We start from the raw sequence: 27,373 nt of genomic DNA, 5'->3' as shown, positions 1-27,373 counted from the left end.
CAGCCGGCTCATCCCCCTTCAGAGGCCAGGTGCCTCCCCTCTCGGCCTGTGGCTGTGTCCATGTACCCCCACCCCACCACCCATGTCCCTCGCTCCTCCAGCCCACACAGGGCCTGCCCAGCACTCCCGGGGTGCCCTTTCTGGCCAGGAGCCAGCATCCACGTTGTGTCTGAGGTCAGTGCCTCCTCAGTGGGTCTTCAGTGCCCACCCTGAGGCCCTAATACCTGTCTGTCTCTCTGTCCTAGGGCTCCCGGGGCCGGTTGCGGGGTGGCTTGGGCTGGGAGTCCAGCCTCCGTCAGCGGCCCATGCCACGGCTCACCTTCCAGGCGGGGGATCCGTACTACATCAGCAAGCGCAAGCGGGACGAGTGGCTGGCACGCTGGAAAAGGGAGGTGAGGTGCCTTCTGACCTGAGCCCCAACCTGTCCCGCAGAACTGAAAAACCAGAAGTGATGGGCCTCAGTTTCCCCTTCAGGCTAACCCTTAGAATTTACAGGGAGCCGCTTAATCCCTAGGCAGCGATGACCAGCTCATCTGCTCCTTCAGCAAATGCTTATTGAACGCTTACTGCATACCCAGCTGTGTACTAGGCCCTGGCCGTATATGGACCCTGCCCTCATGGAGTTGACATTCTGATGGGGGCAGAACACAAGAAACACGGGGCTGAAATAGAAGATAGCAGAGGCCTGCTTTAGGTGGGGTGGTCAAGACAGGCTTCTTGGAGGAGGTGGCATTTCAGTTAAGATCTAAACGAACTGAAGAGCCAGCTCTGTAAGGGGTGGGGTGGGGGAGAGTGTTCTAGGCAGAGGAAGCAGCACCAGCAAGGCCTTGACTTGTTTGGCAAACTGTATGCCAGGGTGAAATGGCAACGGAGAAAGGGCCAGATGTAGCTGGAGAGGTAGCGGGGCTCCGTGCATCAGGGCCCTGCAGAGTCTGCCTAAAAGCTGGCTTACTTCTGAAAATACTGGGCAGCCGTAGACGGTTCCTGTGCACAGGAAGGATTTGATGTGGATTTGAGAGGCAGCAATGGAGACAGAGGAGAGCCTTGGGGTGTATTTTGGACCTGGAATCACTGGGACTTGCTGATGGACTCAAGGAGGACTACCAGGGGTCTGGCCTGAACACCTAGTGATGGTTGTGTCGTTTGCTCAGATGGGAAGAGCCAGAGGAGGTGGGAATCCAGGGTTCCATGGAGATGCCAGGTGCCTGGAGTCTGGGAAGTACGGGCTGTGAAGGTGGGAGTTGAGAGCAGGACCCTGGCATTTAAGTTTGGGGGGCCTTCAGGGCTCAGCAGGGGGAGAGGGAGGAGTGACAAAGTCTCAGAACCATGTCCATTGAAACCCCAACATTTCTGGGCCACGTGGAGAGGAGGAGTGGCAGGCAGTGGGGACAGAGGGAGAAGGCAGGACAGAGCGGTGTCTAGGGAAGCGAGGGGTTTTCCTGGAGGGTGGCCACCCAGCCCTTTCTAGGGAAAGCTGAGTTCACTGAGACAAGCCCATGGTTCAGAGAAGCTTCTGTGGGGCTCAGGGAGGTGGGAGCAGCCCATGGAGGGCTTCGGCCATGCAGACAGACAGGTGAGAAAATGGAGGCCGAGAGACCAAAGAGAGAAGTCAACTCGCCACGCACCATTTTTGAGCTGTCTTGTGTGTTTGATTAGTAGAGAAAAGGGGGTACAAAGAGAGGTGTGTGGTGACCTAGCTGCACAGGAAAAGAGAGGAAACTGCCACCACGTGGGGCACTTCACGTGAACTCAGCTCTCCTTTTGTCTTTACCCCAGGCCTCCAGAGGAAGGCGGCCCCATTCATCCATTTACCTTTGTGTGAGCTTTCTCTAGAGAAAGTGCAGAACAGAGGCCAGGTGCGGTGGCTCACACATGTAATCCCAGCACTTTCAGAGGTCAAGGTGGGCAGATCACAAGGTCAGGAGTTCAAGACCAGCCTGGCCAGCATGGTGAAACCCCTTCTCTACCAAAAATACAAAAAATTAGCTGGGCATGGTAGCGGGTGCCTATAATCCCAACTACTCAAGAGGCTGAGGCAGGAGAATCGCTTGAACCTTAGAGGTGGAGGTGGTAGTGAGCTGAGGTCGTGCCATTACACTCCAGCCTGGGTGACAGAGCGAGACTCCTTCTCAAAAAAAAAAAAAAAATAGAGTGTAGAACAGGATGGGAGTTCTGGCTACTTGATTGTTTTCATTTCCTCTGGGACCCAGGAAGGCAGAAATTACTTTCCCGGAAGAACCTGGAGAAAGGGCAGCCTATCTGAGGTCTGGGAGGAGAGCCACTTACCCCCGTGCTTGGACGTGTCTTTGTGGTGGAAATTCAGGAACTGGGCTGTTCTCTCTAAGTCAGTCGCTGCCTCCTGGGTCCCCTGCAACCTGGAGACAGGGGCTTTGCATTTAGCTCCTGGTTCTGTGAATAAAGTGTTTCTGTTCTCACTTAGCCCTGGGGCAAGAAGCTTAGACATGACTTTTAGACCTGGAAGAACTTTCAGAAATTCCGTAATTCTCTAGCTATATTCCCTTGAAGAAGCAGTATGGAGGCCTGCCCTCAGTTAAAAAAAGGGTTTTACCTGCCCTCGGTGAAAAAAGGGTTCTTTTCCTCAACTCCCAGGAAAAATTAGATCATAGACACATTTTCTCAGTTTTAGGTCTTCCACTAAAATTTAAAAAGACTTTTTTGGGCTGGGCATGGTAGCTCACACCTGTAACCCTAGCACTTCGAGAGGGCAAAGCAGGTGGATCACCTGAGGTCAGGAGTTAGAGACCAGCCTGGCCAACATGGCGAAACCCCATCTCTACTACAAATACACAAATTAGCCCGGTGTGGTGGCGGGCACTTGTAATCCCAGCTACTTGGGAGGCTGACGCAGGAGAATCCCTTGAACCTAGGAGGTAGAGGTTACAGAGAGCCGAGATTGTGCCACTGCACTCCAGCCTGGGTGACAGAGCGAGACTCCTTCTCAAAAACCAAAAAAGACTTTGTAAAACTCATGAATATTTTCTAACATATGCAGAAGCAGAAAGTAGTGTAACAACCTCCCATTGCCATTACCTGTCTTCAGTAATTATCAAAAGATTTTCTAGTAAGTCTTCAACCCTTGGCATCTGCTTCCCTACTCCCAACCAATGAAGGTAACAGTGGGCATTAACAGAAAAACCATTAATTTAAAAGACTTAGTACATGTGACTTGCGATATGGAGATCACCAAACAAAATATATTTTCTGGCCGGGTGTGGTGGCTCACGCCTGTAATCCCAGCACTTTGGGAGGCCAAGGTGGGCAGATCACGAGGTCAAGAGATTAAGGCCATCCTGGCCAACATGGTGAAATCCCATCTCTATTAAAAATACAAAAAAATTAGCCAGATGTGGTGGTGTGAGCCTGTAATCCCAGCTACTCGGGAGGCTGAGGCAGGAGAATCTCTTGAACCTGGGAGGTGGAGGTTGCAGGGAGCCAAGATTGAGCCACTGCACTCCAGTCTGGCAATCAAGCGAGACTGTCTCAAAAAAAAAAAAAAAAAAAAAAAATATATATATATATATATATATATTTGCTAATAACATTATTTCTTATTCATATGCCATAATTAAAGAATTCCACAAATTCCAGTACAAGTTTTAGAAATAATTATCTCATTTTCAGACTAGGGGATTTAGGGCTATCGAGTTTTATAACTGGCCACAAGCTCATATGGAGAATTGGGAACAGGGCCAGAATGGAATTTGAATGTAAGCTTCCTATTCCCATGTGGGGTCCAGCCCCTGAATGTCACACAGTCTCCTCCTGGGCTATGCCTGGGGCCAGGTAAGGGCTAGATGCAGGAATGAAGAATGTTGGGAAAACACAGGCAGCTTTCAAGATTCCCAAGTCCCCTTCAGACTAAAGAGTAGTAACTGTTGCTATCAGGCCTGTTTCCCGTTTGTTGCCCAGGCTGGAGTGCAATGGCGCCTTCTGGGCTCACTGCAGCCTCCGCCTCCTGGGTTCAAGCGATTCTCCTGCCTCAGTGTCCTGAGTAGCTGGGATTACAGGTACCCACCACCACATCTGGTTTTTTGTATTTTTAGTAGAGATGGGGTTTTCACCATGTTGGCCAGGCTGGTCTTGAACTCTTGACCTCAGGTGATCTGCCCTCCTCGGCCTCCCAAAGTGCTGGGATTATGAGTCAACCACCACTCCCAGGCTATCAGTCCTGTTTTCTGCGGGGTGTAACAACAGTACAGACATTTCTCCTCTTTTCTCAGTCTCATCATAGCTGTCTGATATTTGAGCCTTTCTTCTGAAACTGCCTCCCTAGGCCTTCCCGAGGCCCCTGCAGGTTCCTCCTCACCTCCTTCAACTGATCTCAGGCAGCCATCTCGGTTAACTGCATCCCCAGATCTCCGCCCCCCATCCTCTGTCAGTGTTGATCCACTAACCACTTACCCTCCTAGATCCAACCACCCACCTCCTCCCAAAAAAGGCACCTCCCCTCCTGACAAACCACCCAGCCTTCAGGACCCAGCTCTAGCTGTTCCCCAGGCAACATCAATTGAAGGGCCAGCCAGCACTTCCTAACCTCCGGATGCAACGCGCACAACACTTAATTCAGGGTACCCTTACTGAGCTGATTCCCAGAAGCCGCCACAGCTGAGGGCCACGGAAGAGGCATAGAGGATTCCTAGTTATCCCATGATAGGGTGAGGGCTCATAGCACCTGCAGAAGGAGCTGTGCCCTGAACTGGGCCTAGACAAATGCTGCCTGGGGTCATCTACGCATCAGCAGGAGGTGGCTTTTGGCTTTTGACAGTTGAACTGGAATTTAGGGAAGGGTTGAGGAAGGCATTTCAGAGGGAGGAATACAGCAAGCATGAACCCCACCCCACTGCCGAGACACAAAACACATGGGCTTTTCAGGAATGGAAGTTTGCTGTGGTGGTGGACGGTGGGTGTGGGCAGGGAGCAGCTAGGAAATGTGGCTGGAGGGTGGGGCGGGGCCAGAAGGGCTCCTGTGCTCTGCGGGGAGCTGCCACCTGACCCCAGGCTGCACCAGCCCTTCCCCTAGGCTGTGTGCCCCACCTGGGGGTCTTCTTCCCCCCAGCTTAACTTCCTTCTCCTTGCCCACTCTTGTCAGTCAGACCGCAGTTACTAAGTGAGCCTACCCCAGATTACCCACTCCCCAGGCTTTCCCTCCCACAGGATTTAAGAGACTCTGAATGTCACAAAATGAAAGAAATTGAAAATAAGTGAATGGGGGGAAAATGAGACATTTCCTTGGTCCCTGAGGCTGAAGTGAGAATTCCTGCTGGAGCTGGGAGGGAAGCTGATGTCTTCTGTCTGTTCCATATCCTGCTGCTGTTCCTTCGCCTGCTTACTAGTCTTGTAAGAACTAAGCTCTGCTTTAATCATGATCACACCCTGCTATAGAACCTCCAATGGCTCCCCATTGTCTCCCCCATCATGTCAGATACCCTCTGGCTATCTCTCAATTCTTCAACCCTGCTACCTCCACAGTCAACCCACCCCACTTCACTATAGTCCTCTAATAGGAGGGTATCCCCTAGGAGAGGACCTTGCCATGCTCCTTCCTTCCTCCCTGCCTTTATTCCTGCTGTTTTCCCCAGTCCATTCTTCAGGGTTGAGGCCAAGAGCTGCTGCCTTCTCCAGGAAGCTTTCCAGGATTTCTCCACTCCAAAATGACCTCTTCCCTTCCCTGAATCCCTATAATCCTTACTGGGGTTTTTTGTTATTGTTGTTGTTTGTTTTTTTGTTTGTTTGTTTTTGAGACATGGTTTCACTCTGTCTCCCAGGCTGGAGTGCAGTGGGGCTGTCTTGGCTCACTGCAATCTTGGCCTCCTGGGTTCAGGGCAAGAACCCGGGTTACTGAGCTGATTCCCAGAAGCCTCCACAGCTGAGTGCCACGGAAGCTACCAGGGCTACTGGAGGCATAGAGGATTCCTAGTTACCCATGATAGGATGAGGGCTCATAGCACCTGCAGAAAGAGCTTTATCTTGAAAAGGGCATAGACGGATGTGATTCGTCTGCCTCAGCCTCCCGAGTAACTGGGACTACAGGCACACAACACCATGCTGGGCTAACTTTTGTATTTTTAGTAGAGTTGGGGTTTCACCATATTGGCCGGGCTGGTCTCTAACTCCTGACCTTGTGATCCACCAACCTCGGTCTCCCAAAGTGCTGGGATTACAGGTGTGAGCCACTGCGCCCGGCCTTTTTGACTATTTCTTATGTGTTAATCATGTCTTCTTCTGTCTGGCCTAATGCAAAGGGCAGGGAGAACAGGCCCAGTGAATACCTGCCTGTTGGCTAAGCAGTTGGGAGGTGGGTGAATGTGGGACCTTTCTGGGAGCTTGAGTTCTTGGATTTCCACCATGACAAGGGCCCAAGCCCTTGATTTCCAGGTGGTTTTTCCAGGGGTGCTGACAGGTATACCTGGAGGATGGCATGGGGACTGGCATGGACAGGCTCCATGGGTGAAATGACGCCAGAGTCTCCTCTAGCCTGTGTTCCTGCCATTCCCACTGGACTTCTGAGCTGAGGAGAACCTTCCTCGGCCTAGCAGAGCTGGCCAGTGGGGAGGGCAGGGGCCGAACAGTTCCTCCTTCCCAAGGAAGGCAATCCCTTGGCTCCTCTTCCTTCTAATTATCAGAGCAAAGTGCACCCTGACAGAGGGCTTTAAGGTTAGGAAGGGCCTCACACTTCATTAGTCCTCCCTGTAGCTCAGCAAGGCAGATGAGCACGGAGACCCAGGGACAGCAGCTGGGTGGTCATCTCCCATGGGAAGCCGCTCACTCCGGTTTGTGTCACTGTTGGTGGTTTTAGGACTCAGTTACAGCACATTGATGGCACGACTTGCTCATTAATCTCTTTACCCCAGCCAGATTCTAAATTACCTCCAGGCAGCGGGTACCATGTCCTAGTGTTCTAAGACTGGTCTCTTTCCTGGCTTCCAACCTGAAGGTAGGGACCCTCGATTCATGCATCCTTATGCTTACTAGATGCTTAATAAATATTAAACAGTGATAATGAAACATCTGTGGCTGGAATAACATAGTCTCTCCTGCCTTCCCTCTCTACACTCAGAAACAACCCACTCCTTCCGCCAAAGATAGCAGAGCCTTCATAGGTCTGAAGGGTCGGCTGCTGTTTACTGTGGCCCTTGGAGGCAAGTTCAAGTTCAAATACTGCCTTAAGTAAGGTCCCACTTACTGGGTGTGGGACCTTAGGCATCTCTCACCCTGCACCCAGCTGAAGTTCCTCCTCTGTGGATAGACTTGGCTGTTCTCTGCATCTCCATGAGAGCAGCACTCACCAGCATGTTTTCTGCCTCTACCCATTTCTACATTTAAGCTTGTTCAAGGCTGGGCACAGTGGTTCACACCTGTAATCCCAGCACTTTGGGGGACCGAAGCAGGTGGATCACGAGGTCAGGAGTTCGAGACAAGCCTGGCCAACATAGTGAAACCCCATCTCTACTAAAAATACAAAAATTAACTGGGCATGATGGCCTGTGCCTGTAATCCTAGCTACTTGGGAGGTTGAGGCGGGAGAATCGCTTGAACCTGGGAGGCAGAGGTTTCATTGAGCCGAGATCACGCCATTGCACTCCAGCCTGGATGGCAAAGTGAGACTCCATCTCAAAAAAAAAAAAAAAGCTTGTTCAATGCAGGCATTCTGGGCATCCCTGCCCCCAGAGCTGGCAGTGGGAGGTGCAGGGTGAAAGTGTGCTGAATGAATGAACAGTTCTTATCTCAGAGTTGTGTGGATTAATAAGGTAACACAACATTTAAAGCTCCTAGCCCAGAGCTAGCATATAATAGGAACTTGATAATTTTTTACAAGTTCTTTTCTTTTCCTTTTTTTTTTTTTTGAGACAGTCTTGCTCTGTCACTAGGCGTCAGGCTGGAGTACAGTGGCACGATGTTGGCTCACTGCAGCCTCTGTCTCCTGAGTTCAAGCAATTCTCCTGCCTCAGCCTCTCAGGTAGCTGGGACTACAGGTGCACGCCACCACGCCCAGCTAATTTTTTTTTGTATTCGTAGTTGAAACGGGGTTTCACCATGTTGGCCAGGATGGTCTCGATCTCTTGACCTCGTGATCCGCCCGCCTCGGCCTCCTAAAGTGCTGGGATTACAGGCTTGAGCCACCCCGCCCGGCCACAAGTTATTTTAAATTACATAATTATTACACAAATACATTCTTATGAAAAAGTCCGTCCTCACCTGCTACCCTAAAATTTTATTTTGAGGCAGAGTCTTGCTCCATTGGCCAGGTTGGAATGCAGTAGCATGATCACGGCTCATGGCAGCCTCAACCTCTTAGGTCAGGTGATCCTCCCACCTAAGCTTCCTGAGTAGCTGGGACCACAGACATGTGCCACCACACTTGGCTAATTTTTAAATTTTTTTGTAGTGATGGGTCTCCTTATGTTGACCAGGTTGGTCTTGAGCTCCTGGGCTCAAGCAGTTCTCCTGCCTCAGCCTCCCAAAATACTGGGATTACAGGCATGAGCCACCACACCTGGCCTGAAAATTTAATTCCTTCACCAGAAATACTTGATGCTATCAGTTTGGTGTGTGTCATGATTTTTTCTATTTGTGTGTATGCGTGTAAATATATAATTTTGCTTCAAGGGTTCTTTTTTTCATTTTCTTTTTACACAAATGGAACCACACTGTAGTTTTCGTTTTACAGCTTGGTTTTTCACCTGCAATAAGTCTGTGCAATCTAGCCAGATAATTACCATTAGTTTCCACCATATGGATTCCCATGGTTTTATTTAGCTATTCTGTTATTGGTGGGCATTTATGTATGATATTTTACCGGTTAGCATTGCAGCAGGGAACAGCCTTGGTCATGGCTCTTTGTGTATCTATTTCTCTAACATAGATACCTAGAAAGAAAAAGGCCTAGTTGAAGGGAATGTGCATTTTACATTTTATGACATCTGCCAAACTGCCCTCCACAAAGGGCACTGCCAACTTATGCTCTTATGAACAGGGTATGAGAAGACCTTTGCCAACATCAATATTTCACTAGTCAAATGGGTGGGAAAATAGTATCTTGTTATGCTTTTAATTGGCATTTCCCAGATAACAAGTAAGGTTGAACATCTTTTCCTTGTTTATTGGCCATTTGTGCTGCTGCTTCTGTGAGCTTAGCAAATGTTGCCTCCCCTGACTTTACAACCCTCCAGTCTCAACAGACTGTGCTTCCTGTCCGCCCTGGGAAGAGCAGGCTATGAATGTCCAAAAACCCCGGCGCCCCTGCTGTGCCATTTTCCATTTAATAAGCAGTCACTCAGCACCTACTAAGTAAGGGAGTCTTGTGCTAGGGGCTATGGGAAGGAGGAGATGAATAAGGTGTGATCTCCTGGGCTTTTGTCTAGTTCAGGAGAAATGACAGTGCGAAGACCAGTAAGGGCTCAAACCAAATTATTAGCCAAGCGTGTGTGTAGCAGTTTTGGAGTATTTGGACTGGCAGACATTCCTCATTTATTTACCATACCTGACCTTTTGCAGGGTGGCCTCAAAAATAACATCACCCTGGAAGGAGCCGATGTTTGAAGTAAGCACAGCAAGTATACTTTACCCAAAGGCTGAATGTGCTTTAGAGGCTCCCATGACAGCTTGTAACCAGCAGTGACTTCCAGGGCTGGCCTTTACCATAGGTTATGAAAGTTGCCACAGAGGGACTCCCCATTGCCTTTTTTTTTTTTCCGCAGAAAGGCTTTTACTGGGCAGACATGGGGGTAAGTCTCATGCCGGTGGACCAGTGAGGGGAGAGGGCACGTCCTCCAAAGGAGCAGGGGTGCCCATTGTCCTTTACGTGGATGGGTTTATTGTGCACCAGAGTCTTCACTTCTGGGGCACAGGGAGAACAGCTCTTAGAACAACCCATACTTTTTAGTGGTGAGAAAAAAAGAGGCAGGGTGGGATAGGTGACTAATAGCTAGCCCAGGGCCAACTCCTGGCCACAGCAAAGCCTGAACCAGGGAAAGTGGGTTGAACTTTACTGAGCACCTACTTTATGTCACGCACTGTGCCAAGGAGCGTTAACTTTTACCACAGTCCTGAAATATATTATCTGCATTTAATAGAAGTTTTTTTGTTTTTTGTTTTTTTTGAGATGGAATCACTCTGTCACCTAGGCTAGAGTGCAGTGGCATGATCTTGGCTCACTGCAACCACTGCCTCCTGGGTTCAAGTGATTCTTCTACCTCAGCCTCCCAAGTAGCTGGAATTACAGGCACCTGCTACCACGCCTTGCTAATTTTTTTGTATTTTTAGTAGAGATGGGGTTTCACTATGTTGGCCAGGCTGGTCTCAAACTTATGACTTTGTGATCCAGCTACCTTGGCCTCCCAAGGTGCTGGGATTAACAGATACCACGCCCAGCTAGAAGTATTTTTTAACCCTATTTTGCTATTAGAAAACTAGGATTTCTCTAGGTAAGTAGGTTACCACCACATGGGTATCCTGATGGAGTGGTCCAATGGGCAAAACCAGACTCCAAATCTCATGTTGCTTCTGTTGTGCACCCAAATGACTCACCTATACTCCCAGTTTTCCTGGTTTCCTAGCTTGGAAATTATCACGAAATTAAAGGATGGGTTTAGAAGAGAGGGAGAGAGCTGGCCTGGCTTTCCAGTCCGCTGCACACTCTTTCCGCCCCTGGCCTGCAGTTGCTGGGGCTGCTCCCCATGCCTCTTTGCCAGGAGGTTTAGGTCCCTTTCAGCCTCCCTGACCACCCCTCCCTGCTCTACTCATCCTGAACCCTTGCCCTTGCATTGCTGTTTTCTCATGACCATATGGATGATGTTGTGAAACTGGATTAAGAAAATGTTGGAATGAGATTTGGGAGGCCTGGTTTCTCGTCTCAGCTTTTGCTCCTCCTTAGCTATGGATATGAGGAGGTCTTTCTGCTTTTGCATTTTAGTTTCCTGGTTTATAATACGACAGAAACAGATGAGATGACCCCAGAGATTCTAAAATTCTATCATGGCAGGTGGGGAGCAGGGGGACTAGAATCATGATCTGTACTCCCTTTGTCACCTAGATTACCTTGTACATAAATTCTAAATTAAATATTTGCATGAATTCTCAGATGTCACATATGTGCTGCTTCTAGAGACACATACATGAAGCATCCTTATAAAAACTTTAAAAAAAAAACCTTCAGCCCAGTGCAGTGGTTCATGTCTGTAATGCCAGTGCTTTGGGGGGCCAAGGTGGGGGGATCACCTGAGGCCAGGAGTTCAAGACCAGCCTAGCCAACATGGCGAATCCCGGTTTCTACTGAAAATGCAAAAATTAGCTGGGTGTGGTGGCGCATGCCTGTAATCCCGGCTACTCGGAAGGCTGAGGCACAAGAATGGCTAGAGCCAGGGTGCTAGAGGTTGTAGTGAGCCAAGACTGCACCACTGCACTCCAGCCTGGGCAACAGAGCAAGACCCTGTCTCGAAAAACAACGAAAACAAAAAACAAAAAAAAAAGACAAAGGGTTATCCAGCCTTTACTGAGCAGATACTGCGTGCTCAGTCTTTAAGACGCCACCATGTGTGTCTGGGTGTCTACTATGTTCCAACATTTTCTAGACACTAAGGAAGCAAATTTAAGGAAAGTCAGAATCCTACCCTGCACTGCAAGAGCTTGGTAGGTAAATTAATGAATTGTGCTGTAACCAGGGGAGGTCCGTTTTAGAAATACGAAGGGAAGGACAATGTGAGCAACTACCTAGCCCTGCCTAAGGGCCTCAGGGAAGGCGGAGCCCGGGGAGAGGCAGGGCCCGGCCACTGACCTGAACCAGACTGCTTGGCAGGGACAATGGGGGAAGGGCATGGAGTGGGATCCTAACGGAGGTGCTCAAAGAAACCCTCTAGGAGTTTGGGGTCTAGAGTGCCTCAAGGTTTTTCCCGTATTTAGGCCAACTTTAGGAACCTTCCCATAGCACGGTCTAGAGGGCTGACAAAGAAGAAAACATAATGGCCAATGTTCCATCTGCTTTAAAGACCGGACCGCTTGTCAGGGAGGCCGTGAGATGTTCAAGTATGGGGTGGTCTCCAGAGCCGTCTGTGTCACTTTATTAAGGGGCCAGTATACTAGTTAAAGGAGTTAATGGACCTTGGTACTTACTACTTACTGCTTAGTAATTCAGTACTTACTAGATACACATAGATACACTATGCTAGTGGTGAGGTTGGGGAAGACCAGTGGAATACAGTCCCTGTCCCAGAGGCACACATTGTCAAGTGGAGGAGGCAGGAATGTTCCCAATAAGTCTCAGTGGCAGGCAGAGCGTGGGACTTGCTCTGTGCTCTTCTGTAATGACAGCACAACACGAAGCATAAAGGAGCATGAGAGCTGCTTCTGGAGACTCCAGGAAAACTTCCTGGAGGAGGCATCCTTTGTATGAAACCCCGTCTCTACTAAAAAGACAAAAAAAAAATTAGCCGGGCGTGGTGGTGCACACTTGTATTCCCAGCTACTCGGGAGGCTGAGGCCGGAGAATTGGTTGAACCTGGGAGGCAGAGAATGGAGTGAGCGGAGATTGCGCCACTGCACTCCAGCCTGGGTGACAGAAAGAGACTCAGTCTCAAAAAAAAAAAAAGAGATATTTTCTTTTAGGAAGGGGCGGATTTTTAAGGTAGTGTTTGAATATGCTGCTTTCGAGAAGCCAGCAGATTGGTGCTCATGGGGACAGGTTTTTTTGTCTTTTTGAGACGGAGTCTCGCTCTCTCGCCCAGGCTGGAATGCAGAGGCGTGATCTCAGCTCACTTTAACCTCCCAACCTCCGCCTCCCAGGTTCAAGCAATCCTCCTACCTAAGCCTCCCAAGAAGCTGGGATTATAGGTGTGCGCCACCACCTCTGGCTAATTTTTGTATTTTTAGTAGAGACGAGTTTTCACCATGTTGGCCAGGCTGGTCTCAAACTCCTGACCACAACTGATCTGCCCAACTCGACCTTCCAAAGTACTGGGATTAGAGTCATGAGCCATCACACCAGGCCTATGTTAATTTTTGAGACAGGGTCTCACCCTGTCGCCCAGGCTAGAGTGCAGTGGCATGCTCTGATCATAGCTCACTGCAGCCTCCAACTCCTGGGCTCAAGTAATCCTCCCACCTCAACTTCCCAAGTAGCTGGGATCACAGGCATGTACCACCATGCCCTCTGTGGAGCCCTTTCTGACTACCCTCAAATCCCTGTGGCCACCCCGCATCCTTCACCCTCAGTCTGCACTCCCTCCTAGGCCAACTGCATTTGGTGAGTGTGTGTGTGCAAGTGTGTGGGTGTGAATTTTACCATTTTTCTGACTTGCCATTCTTCAGTAGCAACTCTACAGATGCCACAGCTCTTCCCCATTCCTCTTTAGTCCATGAATGGTGGGCAGTAAAAATATTATTTTCACTTGCAACTCAGATGGATTGGACAAAAACAGGAATAACAGCTCAGCCTCCTGTATATTTGATGCTAGATGCTGTTGGAAAGGCAGCTTTGTGGGGCAAAAAACAAAAATTGAGTGAGCTTGCTTACATATACCAAAGATGCTCTTAAGACTTCAGTGTTTCTCAAAGGGTGGGATTGTGTTACCACACCAGAACCACCTGGCCAGTGCATTACCCTCCTGGGCTCCATTCAGAACCTCCTGGGGCAGAAGCTCTGGGGCAGTACTTGTGGGTCTGATTTTTCTAGCCAGCCCCCAAGGTGATTCTGGGGCTTAGTACAGTTTGAAAACCACCAAGCTTCAGATGATTAGAAGGAAACCAATCTCAGGCGGGGCGAGGTGGCTCACACCTGTAATCCCAGCATTTTGGGAAGCCAAGGTGAGTGGATAATGAGGTCAGAAGTTCAAGACCAGCCTGGCCAACATGGTGAAACCCCATCTCTACTAAAAATGCAAAAATTAGCCAGGCATGGTGGCAGATGCCTGTAATCCCAGCTACTCAGGAGGCTGAGACAGGAGAATTGGTTGAAACTGGGCGGCAGAGGTTGCAGTGAGCCGAGATTGCGCCGCTGCACTCCAGCCCTGGCGATAGAGTGAGACTCCATCTTAAAAAAAAAAAAAAAAAAAGGAAGAAACCAAATCTGGCACACAGATTCCCACAGAGATGTATTGGTAGATGCGTTTATTGTGTCACCTGCATTGGCGGGGGGTCTCTCTGCACATTTTGTTTAAACGTTACTATCTGGGCCAGGTTAATCACATCAGAATTCAGTGATGCACCCAGCACGGGTGGCTTCCTGAGCTCTCTGGGTGATTGAGATGGCCTGGGTTGCCAGTCTGATCTTGAATAACAAGCAAAGGAAGAAGTACGGACTCTAAGGCGAGCAGACCTAGAGAACAGTTTCCAAACAGGGTTGGGGGGGAAGACCGGAAAGGACTTGGTACAGAAATTTAAATGTTTCCTTTCGGATGGAGATGGCAGGGTTCCCGCTGTTTTAAGCAATAGTTACCGCCAAGCCTGTCTGCTGGGTTCCTCTGGAGTCTTCTCTTTGGACCCTGAAACTTGAGAGGGTCTGCATGCCTGAATCTGAATGCGGCTCCCTTAGGCCCCTCCCTTTGACCCCTGGATCCTGGAAAAGGGGTGGGGGAAGGGTGGGGAAAACAGGCCAGGCTGTTAAGGTTTACCAGGTTCCTTTTGGCCCACACCCTCCTTGGTATAAACTTAACACTTCTTTCCAGGGTCCAGTTTCTAAAGCAAAGTGACAGCATCGACACATCCCTAAAGTGAACTTGCTATGAAGTCCCTTCTGCCTCTCAAATGCGAATCCCTCCTGGCTTCCTTTGATCTTATCTGTAATATTTAGCAGATACGTGTGATTCCATTAAGCTAGTAAGGAAACCAAGGCCCAAAGAAGCTAGGGGTTATTTGAGGTCTTGTCATCAGCTGTAAAACGCCCCTGCTCAGGGAAAAGACCTGGCATCCCCTCCCAGTTGAATTTCCTGGTAAGGGACACTGCCACTTTCCCACCCCTGCTGTGGCATCTCTGCTCCCTAGCCCTAGGCTCAGTCACTGGTAGAGCTGTGCAGATCCAGCAGTTCCAGGATAGGGGGTGGAAGTGACCAGGAAGGAAGAGTTGGGTTTGTGGAGAAGCCTTCCCCTTATGGGACAGACCCAGAGCTATAGGGAAAGGGAAGTCAGCCACCAAATCTACAGAGCCTGGTGGTGCATCCAGTGGGCTGGGACTTCCCAGCATACACCATTAGGGAAGTGTAGGGTTGGCTGGGAGAGAATGAGGGAGCCAAGGGCTCTGGGATGGACGTGGGGAGAGAAGGGGAGGTGAGTGGGTCAGCAAGAGGGAAGGACTGCCTTTCCAGCAGGCGGGCTCCCCACCCTGCATCTTACTCTCTTGATTTAGAATAATTCATCTAGAGTGTTAGTGCAGAAAGCCCCTTACCGCTCCCCGTCCCTAACAGACACCATCAGGCTGTGCTTGTGCTTTTCATTTTTGCCCTTCATCTACCAGGAAGCTCATGCAGTTGCAGATGCCCCCCAGATCTGGCTGCTCCTGTCTGAAAAACCTGGGAGGTTGTGCCCATTCCTAGTTTCCGCTCTTTCATCTTCCCTTGAGCCTTCCTGCCTTCACTGATCCCAGCCGCCTCTGATTTCCTTCGGCACATGTAGAGAAAGCATCCCTACCACATAATTTACCATCTAATTGCATGCTGTCTTTAATGAGGGCTGGGGTTTCATGTGTGGTGGGTCTTGGGCACACAGTTAGGCTGTGACCAAAGACTCAAGGCCCATGGCATCTGCTAGCACTTGCACCTCTTTGGTTCCCTTCCCCCAGCCTACCTACTGCAGGTGCTGAGGGCTGACGGAGCTGGGGTTTAAGGGAGCTTCAGGCAGGCTCCCAGGATAAAGCACAGTTCCCTTACAGGTTCTAAAACTAGACCGATCAGTTCAAGGGTTGGGGGGTGCCCCTGCCCCAGAGCGTTTGCCCAAATGTCACTTTTCTCCCCAGACTCAGAGAGGAAGTTCTGCTGCAGGGCGCAGGTTTGGGGTGATGGCATAGAGCCCAACCAGGCGGCTCACTGCAGTTGCCATGGTGACCCTTTTGCTTTTCTTCAGGAGGATGTATTTCTCTTTCAGCCCACATCATCTGCCTGGGCTACCATTATTCTGTTCACTCTGAGAAGCAGACTCCTAGCCCCCTACCTTCCACATTCTGCCACAGGGGGCAACTTGTCAGGGGCTTTGGTTTGAAATCTCAGTCCTGCCTCAGACAGCAGCAGGTTGTGCATGAACTGGGAGCAGGCCGGAAAGGCCCAGAGGAGGGGCTCACCCAGGACACATGCCCTGAGGGAGCTGACCTTCATCTCCTGCTCCCCTCCTCTCTCCAGACCACTTCCTCTTGAATGAATGGCTCTGACCCTTCAGGTGGGCTAGGTCCTCTCTGGGCCTCAGTCTTCTCATTTGTAAGAGACTGTCAGGGCCATCAGTGTTTCTACACCTGGCTGGTATTAGAATTACCCAGGGAGGTTTTAATAGATTCCTGGGCCCCACCCTAAGCCTGGGTGAAGGTAAAGCCAGAATCTGTAGGTAAAGCCCAAGAATCTGTATTTTTAAAGCCCTCCTTGGGTGATCCAGATGCAATTAAACCAAAGGGAGTCTAGGGTTCTCCTGGCAAGATGATCTGCAAGGTCCTCGTAAAAAGAAAAGGAAGCTCTGCCCAGTGCTGAGGATTGACTGGCTTCTCCAGGCTTCCAAGAGCTTCTGGAGAGCCCCTTACAGGCTAGTCCTCTCAGGAAGCGGGTGTTTCCTGGTCATGCCAGCTAAGCCAAGACCAGACTCCCACCTCTCTCCCTCCAGAGAAGCCAGGAGAGGGAGAATGACAGGAAGCGGGGATGTTGCCATAACAACAAGCTCCAGGCAGAGGCCTCCCTTCCAGGGGCTGGTACTTCACCCCAGTCCTGGTGGTTTCCATGGAGATGGGTTACTGAGGGACGGGGGGAACATTTACCCCACTTAGAGCATCAGCCAGGAGCTGCCAGAAGGCAGAATATCGCTAGGTGCAAGCCTTTGGACCCGTCTGCTCTCTGGGTGCACATTTGACACCTTCCCCGTGCTTAGTTGCTCTCTCTGCGACTGGTCTCCTTAGCAACAAGTCCTGCGAACTCCATGCTGTTGGCTCCATGGCTATTTTTAGCTTCACTGCCAGCAGCCCAGTCCTGGTCATTTGCTTGCAACCTCCATATGGATAGCAAGGGAATAGAAAAACAAAGATTCCTGGCCTCTTTTGGGAGCCCTAGACTGGGACCTCTTAGCAACGATGAGAATATCTGCTACGAAATGGATCTGCTCTCCAACTTGGAACTTGGGCAATGGATTTGGGATAAGGCTCCTGAGATGACACTGCATTCAGTTCAGCAAACAGTTTTAATCCTCTCTTATATAAGGGCAAGGTGCTCTAGCCCACACTGCTTCCATTCGAAGGTGAATGAGGTCCAGTCCCTGCCCTCTAGGAATATTTAATCTTGCAAAGGAGAAAGATGAGTACACAATCACCTTCGCACAGGCAAAGACTGGCAGGTCCTAACGGAGGCTTACAAAATGCTAGGGGAGTGTGGTGGGGACGGGGTTGAAGACAAGGGACAGTAGGGGAAGATAAGGGCGAGGGGCCAGGGCAGCACTGTCAAAAGAACTTTCTGGGATGATGGCAATGTTCTAAAATCTGTGCCGTCCAATTCAGTAGCCCCCAGCCACATGTGGCTCTTTGACACTTGGAATGTGGCCAGTGTGACTGAGCAGTTCAATTTTGATTTGTATTTAATTCAGATAGCCACATGCAGCCACTAACTACTGTCCTGGACAGTGCAGGGCTAGAGAAACGTTCATGGGGAGGTCACTGGCGGACTGGTGTAGAAGGATATGCAGGGTTTTAGTGGTGAAAGTTGAAAGGGAGGACCCTACCAGGAAGAAGGAACAGCATGTGGAATAGCAAGTGGGAGGGCAAAGCGTGGGCTTCCTGCTATCACACGGAGGCCTCCAGATTCGTGGGGGCCTAGAATGTCATGCAGAGTGTTGACTGATTGGCATTGAGGCTTTTGAGCTGTAGGTGGGAGAAGGACGGGTTCAGAACAGACATCCATCTTCACCTTTCTTTTTGTCTGGATCAGGTCTCCCCTGAATATGTGTAGGGCGGAAAACATGCAGTGACTTCCCATGTGTTGCTTTGCAGATGGCTTTATAGGGGCCAAGGCTTCTCTGATTTAGAGTAAAGAGACTCACATGGTAAATGTCTTGTGGGATGGCAGCAACCTAATCTACCCTCATCCTGCCAGAACTGGATTTTATGACAGAGCATGCCACAGAGCACTGAAGTTGGAGTTAAAACGTCAGGCATGAGCTCTGGGCACTGCTGCTCTTTGGTGAGGTATCATGATGGCCTAGTGTCTCGTCTCAGTTCTTTGAGGCTGGAAAGTCACATTAACATACTTATGATCATGACTCTTCAAAGACCCAGGAGAGCTTCAAAGACACAGCCCAGAATGTTAGATTTACCAACTGATAACAGACCGTGTCCTTGCCACACACATGGTAATACTTGTCCTACTGTTTTCTGGCAACTTGCTGGTATCAGAGTCATAGGAAAATGTAATTAGAATTAGAAGTTTGCTTGATGAATACAGGATCAGGGCAGAGAGGTGTCCTTTAGAGGTCTTTTCATTGGGCGTTGGCAGCCTATGGGATCACTGTCGTCTGCCTGCCAAACAGGAACTGTGCCCTCGCTCTCAGGTCACTCTCTCCATTGGACCACACCGAATACTTCCTTTCCAGCACCTCTTTTAGGCTCTTGACATCCAGCACATTTTCTTTTCATCCAGGAGTTCCTCCTTTCGACATACTTTTATAACAAATCCAAGAACATGGCTTATTTTACATGATGCTGCTATTTGAGGTTGGCTATCTTTATCTCAATCAAAAGACCTATCTGGTAAACTACCAGGGAGGTTTACTTTGGAAGCTGAAGAGCATGTGTGACCTGAGGATCCTTGAAGATTGCCCCATTTTAGTAACGGGATTTTTCTTTTTACTAAAATCACCTCTGCCCTAGATCTTGGGGTCTCTTCTGCTTTGGGGTCTCTGTCCATCGACTACAAAGAAGACACATCTCTGTTTAAGTGACTTAGGGTCTAGAAAAGGCAGTGTTTCCCATCTGCATAGTTACAGCAGAGGGAAGATGCTCTAGGTTGGTAGGGGGACAGTTTTGAGCCTGGGCTTCCTTTTGCTTGTTGGGAAGTTGTGTGGAAGAGGTAAGATTTGACTTTAATATTAAAAGATGAGAATAAGAATTTTGATGGCTAGAGGGAATAGCTTAATATGTGGGCCAAGAGAAAGTGACAGTTTCAGTCCTTGCTGCACACACAGCATCATTATAGTATGTGTCCCAAGACCAGAGTATGGAGTCTAAGGGGTTTAGCCATGTTATAATGGAAGAGGGGGTAGCGTACATGAGACAGTATCTGAAAAAGGCCACCAAGCAGAACCAGAAACTCCTTTTTTTTTTTTTTTTTGAGATGGAGTTTCGCTCTTGTTGCCCAGGCTGGAGTGCAATGGCGTGATCTTGGCTCACTGCAACTTCCAACTTCCAGGTTCAAGCGATTCTCCTACCTTAGTCTCCCAAGTAGCTGGGATTACAGGCATGTGCCACCACACCAGGCTAATTTTTGTAGCTTTAGTAGAGATGGGGTTTCTCCATGTTGGTCAGGCTAATCTTGAACTCCCAACCTCAGGTGATCCGCCCGCCTCGGCCTCCCAAAGTGCTGGGATTACAGGCTTGAGCCACCACGCCCAGCCCAGAAACTTCTTTTGAGAGGAGACCTGAGGTGAGTTCTCAGTCCCGTTGACCGGGCATGTATGCAGAGGAGGTATCAGTTAGAGAAGTAGCTAAGCAAGTCATATCGCATTCCCTAAAGGTTGGGAGCAGGCAAGATGGACAAATTCCGGGCTTCTCTCTTCTGCTTGGGGAGCCCCTGGAGATGCATACCAGGCTGATAACTTAGTTGGGTTGAAAGGTGGGTTGGAACAGAGGAGAGCCTGTGTTTTTGTTTGCTTGTTTTTAGAAGAGCTTCTTTTCCTAACTGTATGGATTCTGGGTCTCCGGGTTGGGGGCAATCTGAACCCCCCAAGTCTTCTAGGTAGAAGGCTCTCTGGTTTGCTTGCTCTGATGGCCCTGGTGGGGGGGCTTCCTCACTACATATTTCATGACTTCATTATACCAGCACCTGTATGTCCCAGGTGACTGTGGCTGGGAGCCAGGCACCTAGGGAATTGTCTCACTGTCATTAGGAGATGCTGGCATTCCATGGCCCAAGAGGGCTGATGTCATCACTCCTGTTTTGCAAATGAGACAACAGATTTCTTGAGGGTTAAGTGACTTGTTTAAGGTCATAGTGGTGGAAACAAAACTCAAGTCCAGTTCTTCTTTTTTTTGTTGTTTGAAATGGAGTCTTGCTCTGTTGCCCAGGGTGGAGTGCAGTGGCACGATCTTGGCTCACTGCAACCTCTGCCTCCTGGGTTCAAGCAATTCTTCTGCATTAGCCTCCTGAGTAGCTGAGATTACAGGCTCGAGCCACGGCACATGGCTAATTTTTGTATTTTTAGTAGAGAAGGAGTTTCACCATGTTGGTCAGGCTGGTCTCAAACTCCTGACCTTGTGATCCTCCTGCCTTGGCCTCCCAAAGTGCTGGGATAACAAATGTGAGCCACCGTGCCCAGCCAAATCCAGATCTTCTAACAAGTGCCGCTGCCCAAAGAGCCCTCTGCTGTTGGGAGCATTTCCCTTCAGTTCCTTGCTTCTTCCTTCTAATTCATCTTGCCAATTGAAACCAGGCTGATCTTTCCAAAATACCCATTCATCTTATCAGAAAACCTGCAGTTATTCTTCCCTGCTACAGAATATACCCACGGATGCACCTGAAGTCTTGCTGTTACCTTTGCCATGTTGTGTACTGGGAGGGTGGAGGTGGGCGAGGGTCTCCTCCCTCCCCAGCCTTGCAGCTCTTGTTCATCCCACCCATCTCACCTCATTCCAAGTCCGATCCAGCCTCCAGGCCCAGTCAGCTCACCTGGAACTCACCTCTAACCTCTTTTGTCATCCATGCCGCCCATTTTTTCTACTTGGTATTTGTGACATAGTTACCTTTACATATGTTTGTTTTACAGTGATCCTTTCATATCTCTGCAAGTCTAGTGAAGTCTTCAGCCCCTGAGGGCAGAGCCAACAGGGTCTATTTCTTTATCTGATGCTACAACCAATGTAAATAGAGGGCTGAAGGTAGAGACTGCGACTGCCTTGGGGGTAGGTGCCTTTGTTCAGGAGGAGGGAGCTTGAATGGCGGAGGCTGCACCTGGAGGCCGCACCTGGAGGCCCCAGGAGAGGAGTCAGGTCTTCTCGATCTGCAGATGTTTGAGCCTGGGAATGAAGGAATTGCTGAACTTCTGAAGGAGCGCCCTTGCCCCGACCAACCTTGCAAATCGGAAAATGAGAAATCCAGGGAAGGCCCGGAGTGACGGTGGGGCACTGGGACTCGAAGCCTGACCGCCTCACGACGCGCTTTTTGAGTCCCCCCCCATTCACCTGTAGTGTGGAGGCGGGAGCCCCCCCAAACACTCCCCGATCTGGAGCGCTCCCAATGTCTGTGCGCGCCTGCTGTCACTCTCCGTCTGTGTGCTGAGTTTTCCTGCAGCTTCCTGGGCCTCCTATCTATCTGTAAGCTTTTTCTTTTTCTTTTCTTTTTTTTTTTTTTTTGGTTGTGCTTCTGAGAAACTCACTTTTCACAACTTTCTCCCGGCTCTCCCAGGCCGTCCGAAAGCTACGGCTTGCTTTCGCCCGGACCCCCGGCACCCTCCCGGCAGGCGGCTGGGGAGAAGCCCCTTCCCTCCCCTCCCGGGCCCCCGGCCCCGCGCTAATCTCTTCCAGAGCTGGGGGAGGGGCCGGGCGGCCTTCCCGGAGGCGGGGCGCTCCACGCCGCCCGGCCTGGGCGGGCCCTGGGAACGGGCGGGGAACGTCCTCGCCCCCCGGCCCCGCGCCCCTCGGACCGGAGGAGAGGGGTTGGCCCAGCGCCAGCGTCGGAGCGCCGGCCCCCTCCCCGGGCCGCTCGCAGCCAACCAGGCCCTCCAGCGGGGCCCACGTGACCTGGAGTCCTAGACAAAGAAAATGTTCCCTCCCTCCCCCCCGCCGCCCCCCTCCCCTCACAGTGGCCCCCTCCGCCCCCAGCCCCATCGCCCCCTTCCCCTCCCCCCAGACGGGCAGCTACTTCCAGAGCTTCAGGGCCGGGGCTCACACCTGAGCGCTACCGCAGAGGGGCTGCACCTGGCCTTATGGGTAGGTTCCTGGACGGAGCCCCGGGGAGACCGGGGGCGGGGAGGCGGCAGGGCCGGTGGGAGGATCTCCGCAGCCCTCTGGGTTCGAAAAGAGTCAAGTATGCCTCCCCGGCCCGCAGCAGCTGCGGCGTCCCGGCCCGGCCTGAGTTCTGGAGATGCTGACTTAGTGCTGGCCCGCCGCCTCCCTGCCCACGAGCCCCAAGGCCCCACTCCTCGTGGGCTCCAGTGGCACCTGGCGCCCTCGGGGGACAGGAAGCGCAGCCGGCCGGGAGCCCGGGCCGTGGTAACTGCAAGCTGGGGCACGCGGAGCTGGTGGCCCAGGAGCTGGGTTGGAGGCAGCTTCAGCTGAGCTGGCAGATGGGTGCCTGGCAGTTCCCTGTTGACCTGCGTTCCTGGCTGGGGACCACGCTGTCCTCAGGGCCCTGCCAGCTCGCGGCCTCTGGAGAAGGACAGCTTCCTCTCCTGCGAGTTCCTGGAAGCCTCAGGGCAGGGCGCCAGAAAGAAGTGGTGGGGGGTGGTAGGGGACAGTGCGACCCTGACAGGGGACCGGCCTGTGACACCAGGGTAGCCCAAGGCCGCGTGGGCTTGGAGGCGGTGGCGCGCAGACCTCTGACCTTTGGAATGGGAAGCGCTGCAGTCGCCGGGGGAGGGGGAGGGGGAGGCGGCACAGCTGCCTGAGGAGATGGGACTGGACGGGAGGCAGTAGTCACCGGAGTTCCCAGTGGCTTTCCCAGGCTGGAGGGACTCCAGGCCCAGTGGCTTCCGTGAGCCAGCGGGGAGTGGGGAAATGGTGTGGTGTCTCTCTTGAATGCCACCTGGCCTCTCTGCCCTCCTGGGGGTGAGCAGCCTGCAGCCCAAATGGGAGAGCCTCGAGTTCACCCCTGTTTCTCTGTTTGCCGGGGAGGAAGGTAGGAAGGAGTGCAGGAGGAAAGGGGGTGCTTTCCCAGTGCCCCAGACAGGCCTATTCTAATGAGGCCCTTCCCCCACCCAGCTCCGACTGCCCCTTCTTCCCCTTTCGTCAGGCCTCCCGCTGCTAACCCACCCCCTTCTTCCTTCCCCAACCCCACTGCCCCAGTCCCGACGGAGGCCCCTTCCTCCTCCGCCGCCCTCACCGGGCCGGGCGCGTGTTCTGCACCAAGTGGGCTGGGGATGCTGAACAGCTCGCAGCGCAGCAGCTGACAAGCTGGGGGAAGTTGTGGGGGAAGAAGAATGTTCAGGAACTCACTGTGAAGGGGCTGAGAAGAGAGACAAAGGGGCCGTGGGGGAGTGCTGAGGGTGGTGTCAGGCACGACTCCTAGACCTGGGGAACCAGGGGAGGAGCCCGGCCCACCCGCTGCTGCCTCTGCCTTGGAAGTGATAGCGGGTCCTTTCCGCTCCCCGCCCCCTGCCCCTTGCAGACCTTGTACTGGCTCAGGGGCCGCATCACCTCTGGAAACAGGGTCTTTGGATCATCCAAGGCACCACCCTAGGTCAGCCACCCATGCCTGAAGCTTGAGAAGGCATAGTGGGTGAGGAGCAGCGGCGAGGTGTGGGCTCCTCTGTGAGGGCAACTGACGCAGCTGAGGATCCCAGGAAGGGAGGCGCCCTCTCCCGTAGGGGGTCCACACTTCAGTGCATCTTCTCCTGGGAGAGGAGGCGATGGCTAATTGATAGTAGGAAGGGGAGGGCAGAGTCCTGGCCAGGTGAGAGTGGCACTAGGGAGCGATGAGCAATTACTCCGCATTCTTCCCCCACCCCTGCAGTCCGATCCCTGAGCTCATTCCACCATCCATGAGCTCATTTTCCCAGCTGTTTGGGTGTTGGGGGCAAAGGATGCATTATCCTGTTTTAGAATTTGTTGAGTCAGAGGAAGAACTAGGACTAACATCTTCAGTATTTTCAGAATCGCCATAAGAAACAGAATTGGTCTGTGGCTTGGAGGCAAAGACTTGAAGACTCAATGAAATTAAATGAATCTGTAAGATAATACGTTAGACCATTGAGCTTCAAACAAAGGTTCTTAACCTGGGACCCTTGGATCTAGGGGTCCATTGACAGGCTTTGGGAGAATCCTTGGAATCACTGGTCCATATGTACACCAGATTCTTAAACAGGGCAGAAAATCTTGCCCAAAATCCTCCCGTTCAAGTGCCTTTTTAGGTTGGAGCATCTCCTACCAGAAAGGAGTGCTCCAGAGTCAGCTGCTGGTTGTGAGGCTCTGACTTGAGATTAGAGCTCTTCCTCATACTCCACGGTGCTTCCCCATCCTCTTTGCCCTTGAGGTTGGGTTTGCATTCGAAGCTCTAGGCCCCTGGGGGAAGTGCTTTTGAAAGGCATGTAGAAAATGGGGTTTTTCCCCGTCTGAATCTAGTATGGTGGAAATGGGTGTGGAGCCTTGAAGTCAGAGGGCCGTGTCTCCTAGATTCAGTAAAAGGCTAATGGTTCTCCGCTAAGTATCAAGGATTTCATTCTCCTTTGTAGGGATCCTGGAGCGGGTTGTGAGAAGGAATGGGCGCGTGGATCGTAGCCTGAAAGACGAGTGTGATGCGGTGAAAGGATGGAGGCTGTGCAATGGGAGAATAACTGGGGTTTGGATTATTAATTTGTTGGTGGGATGGCAGAGAGCACGCCTGGTCTATAGTGCCTGCTCAGTAAATAACTGAATGAATACATGTATTTATGGATCTGAAGGGTGCACACAGAAGGGGTTGAATCTGGTAACAATACACTCTGGGTGTGATCCATAAGAACTCCAGCATGGCATCTGAGCATGGGAACAGGCAGGCTCTTGGGGGAGCTTCCTATGGTGTTTGAGCATGTGCTGGGGGAGATGGGCTCTTTAAACCCAGAGCAGTGACTTCATTGTCAGCAGACATCACAGAACTAGAATTGTGGCCTGGAAACCAGGAATAGGAGGGATCGATTGCCCAGGGAAGTTTTGGAGAAGAAGAGAGGGTCCCCCCTGCTTTTTAAATTTTTGGTGACAGAGTCTCGCTATGTTGCCCAAGCTGGTCTTGAACACCTGGGCTCAAGTGATCCTCCCTGCTCAGTAACTGAGATTACAGGCACATGCCTGGCTGAAGATCCTAGTCTTAAGAAGTAGTGTAGGAGAAGGTAGAACCCATATCTGTGCCTAAACAATAGTGCCTGATTAATAGTTGGATAGAATTAACATTTCCATAGGCCAGGCAATGACTCGCGCCTATAATCCCAGCACTTTGGGAGGCCAAGGCGGGGAATTACCTGAGGTAAGGAGTTTGAGACCACCCTGACCAACATGGTGAAACCCCGTCTCTACTAAAAACACAAGAATTTGCTGGGTGTGGTTGTACATGACTGTAATCTCAACTATTCAGGAGGCTGAGACAGGAGAATCGCTTGAACTTGGGAGGCGGAGGTTACAGTGAGCTGAGATCGCACTAGTGCACTCCAGCCTTGGCTACAGAGTGAGACTCCGCCTCAAAAAAGAAAAAGAATTAACATTTCCATATCATAGGGTGGGCAACTGAAATGCTGATGAGGTTGAGGAATATTAGATCGGGGAGGAAGCTTTCCTAAAAGGCAGAAAAGAAGGCTGGAATTTCGTGGTTTGAGTTTACCTCTCTACTTCAGGTCTTTCCAGTTTTCATGGCAAGGCAGTTGGTTGGCTCTCTCCAGCCCTTGACCTTCTGTCACTGTCCCAGGTTTTGACACACTTGTTGAGAAGGTCCCCTTGAGTGTCAGGTGGCCTTGCCAATTCCTGGAGAGGTCAAGGTGACTTGCTTTTTGTTTCCCCAGGCTGAGAAGAAAGCCAAGGTCATTGCAGTAATGAATGCTGTGGAAGAAAACCAGGGTTCCGGGGAGTCTCAGAAGGTGGAGGAGGCCAGCCCTCCTGCTGTGCAGCAGCCCACTGACCCCGCATCCCCCACTGTGGCCACCACGCCAGAGCCCGTGGGGGCCGATACTGGGGACAAGAATGCCACCAAAGCAGGCGATGATGAGCCGGAGTACGAGGTGAGCGGCTTGCTTCTTCACCAGCTGTGGCCAGCTCTTTCCGGGGGCCTTCCACTGCCAGCTCCTCCCGTCCTGCTCTCCTGTCTCCATCTCCCACGGGCTGCTCGCTCTCTCCACCTGACCCCGGGCCTCTTCGTCTCCCCAATTTTGCTCTGTCTTGCCTCATTCAGATGGAGCTCCCTCCTGGCTGTCCTGCCCCCCAGATGCCCAGGGCTGGGGTTGCCATGGGGGGATCAGGGTGGCAGGGCCTCATGACCACTGTGTAATGATTTCTGCTCCTTGGGGCTCCAGGACGGCCGGGGCTTTGGCATTGGGGAGCTGGTGTGGGGGAAACTGCGGGGCTTCTCCTGGTGGCCAGGCCGCATTGTGTCTTGGTGGATGACGGGCCGGAGCCGAGCAGCTGAAGGCACCCGCTGGGTCATGTGGTTCGGAGACGGCAAGTTCTCAGTGGTGAGTTGTGGGTTTGGCAGTAGCCTGGGGTGGGGGGAATGTTCTTGATCCCAGAGCCTGTGGTTTCGGCTGGGGGCAGTCTGGAATCGGGGTGATGGAAGTGGGTTCTACTCACCCCCACTCTGCCTGTAGCGGCTGGAAGAAGCCTTAGGGATAATTAGGTTGCACCTGTGGCTCAGAGAGCTAGGGTGCCAGCCCAGTTTTAGCCTTCCAGGAACCTATTCACTAGAATTCCTTTCCACCTGTGCTCAGGTACTTCCCTACTCTTGGTCTGGACTCCTCTCTTTGCGTCGGGTTATTGTTTGTCACTGCATCTGGTCCCCTCCAGGGCTGAGATTGACTCTTAGTGCTCCCAGCCACTGCCAGTTGCGAGGCACGGGTGGGTGCTTGCAAGTGGAAGCAGCAGCAAACAAGGCCTGGCTTGTCCCCACAGGTGTGTGTTGAGAAGCTGATGCCGCTGAGCTCGTTTTGCAGTGCGTTCCACCAGGCCACGTACAGCAAGCAGCCCATGTACCGCAAAGCCATCTATGAGGTCCTGCAGGTGAGTGTCCCTGCTGGGAGCTCGGAGGAGGCGCCTCGAGCACTAGGAGGCCTGGAAGTCAGAGTGCAGGTCGGGCCAGGAGGC

General features: G+C 51.5%; 1 protein-coding gene across 10 annotated transcripts in view; it reads left to right on the top strand.

Moving 5' to 3' along the window:
• The window catches only part of DNMT3A (DNA methyltransferase 3 alpha), a 111,420-nt gene that overhangs the window by 70,078 nt on the left and 13,969 nt on the right, over positions 1–27,373 (top strand). For 3 of the 10 annotated variants that reach the window (XM_012453299.3, XM_064363905.1, XM_012453300.3), the window contains exons 6-9: positions 246–392; positions 26,083–26,298; positions 26,590–26,748; positions 27,182–27,289. In XM_012453299.3, the coding sequence (XP_012308722.2) occupies positions 246–392; positions 26,083–26,298; positions 26,590–26,748; positions 27,182–27,289 (630 nt within the window). The other 7 variants (XM_012453303.3, XM_064363906.1, XM_064363909.1 and 4 more) reach the window with 7 other exon arrangements.

Source organism: Aotus nancymaae, unplaced genomic scaffold (assembly GCF_030222135.1).
Source record: "Aotus nancymaae isolate 86718 unplaced genomic scaffold, 86718_ANA_hifiasm-v0.15.2.pri h1tg000057l, whole genome shotgun sequence".
Lineage (NCBI taxonomy): Eukaryota > Metazoa > Chordata > Mammalia > Primates > Aotidae > Aotus > Aotus nancymaae.
This window is presented reverse-complemented; position numbering and strand designations above follow the sequence as displayed.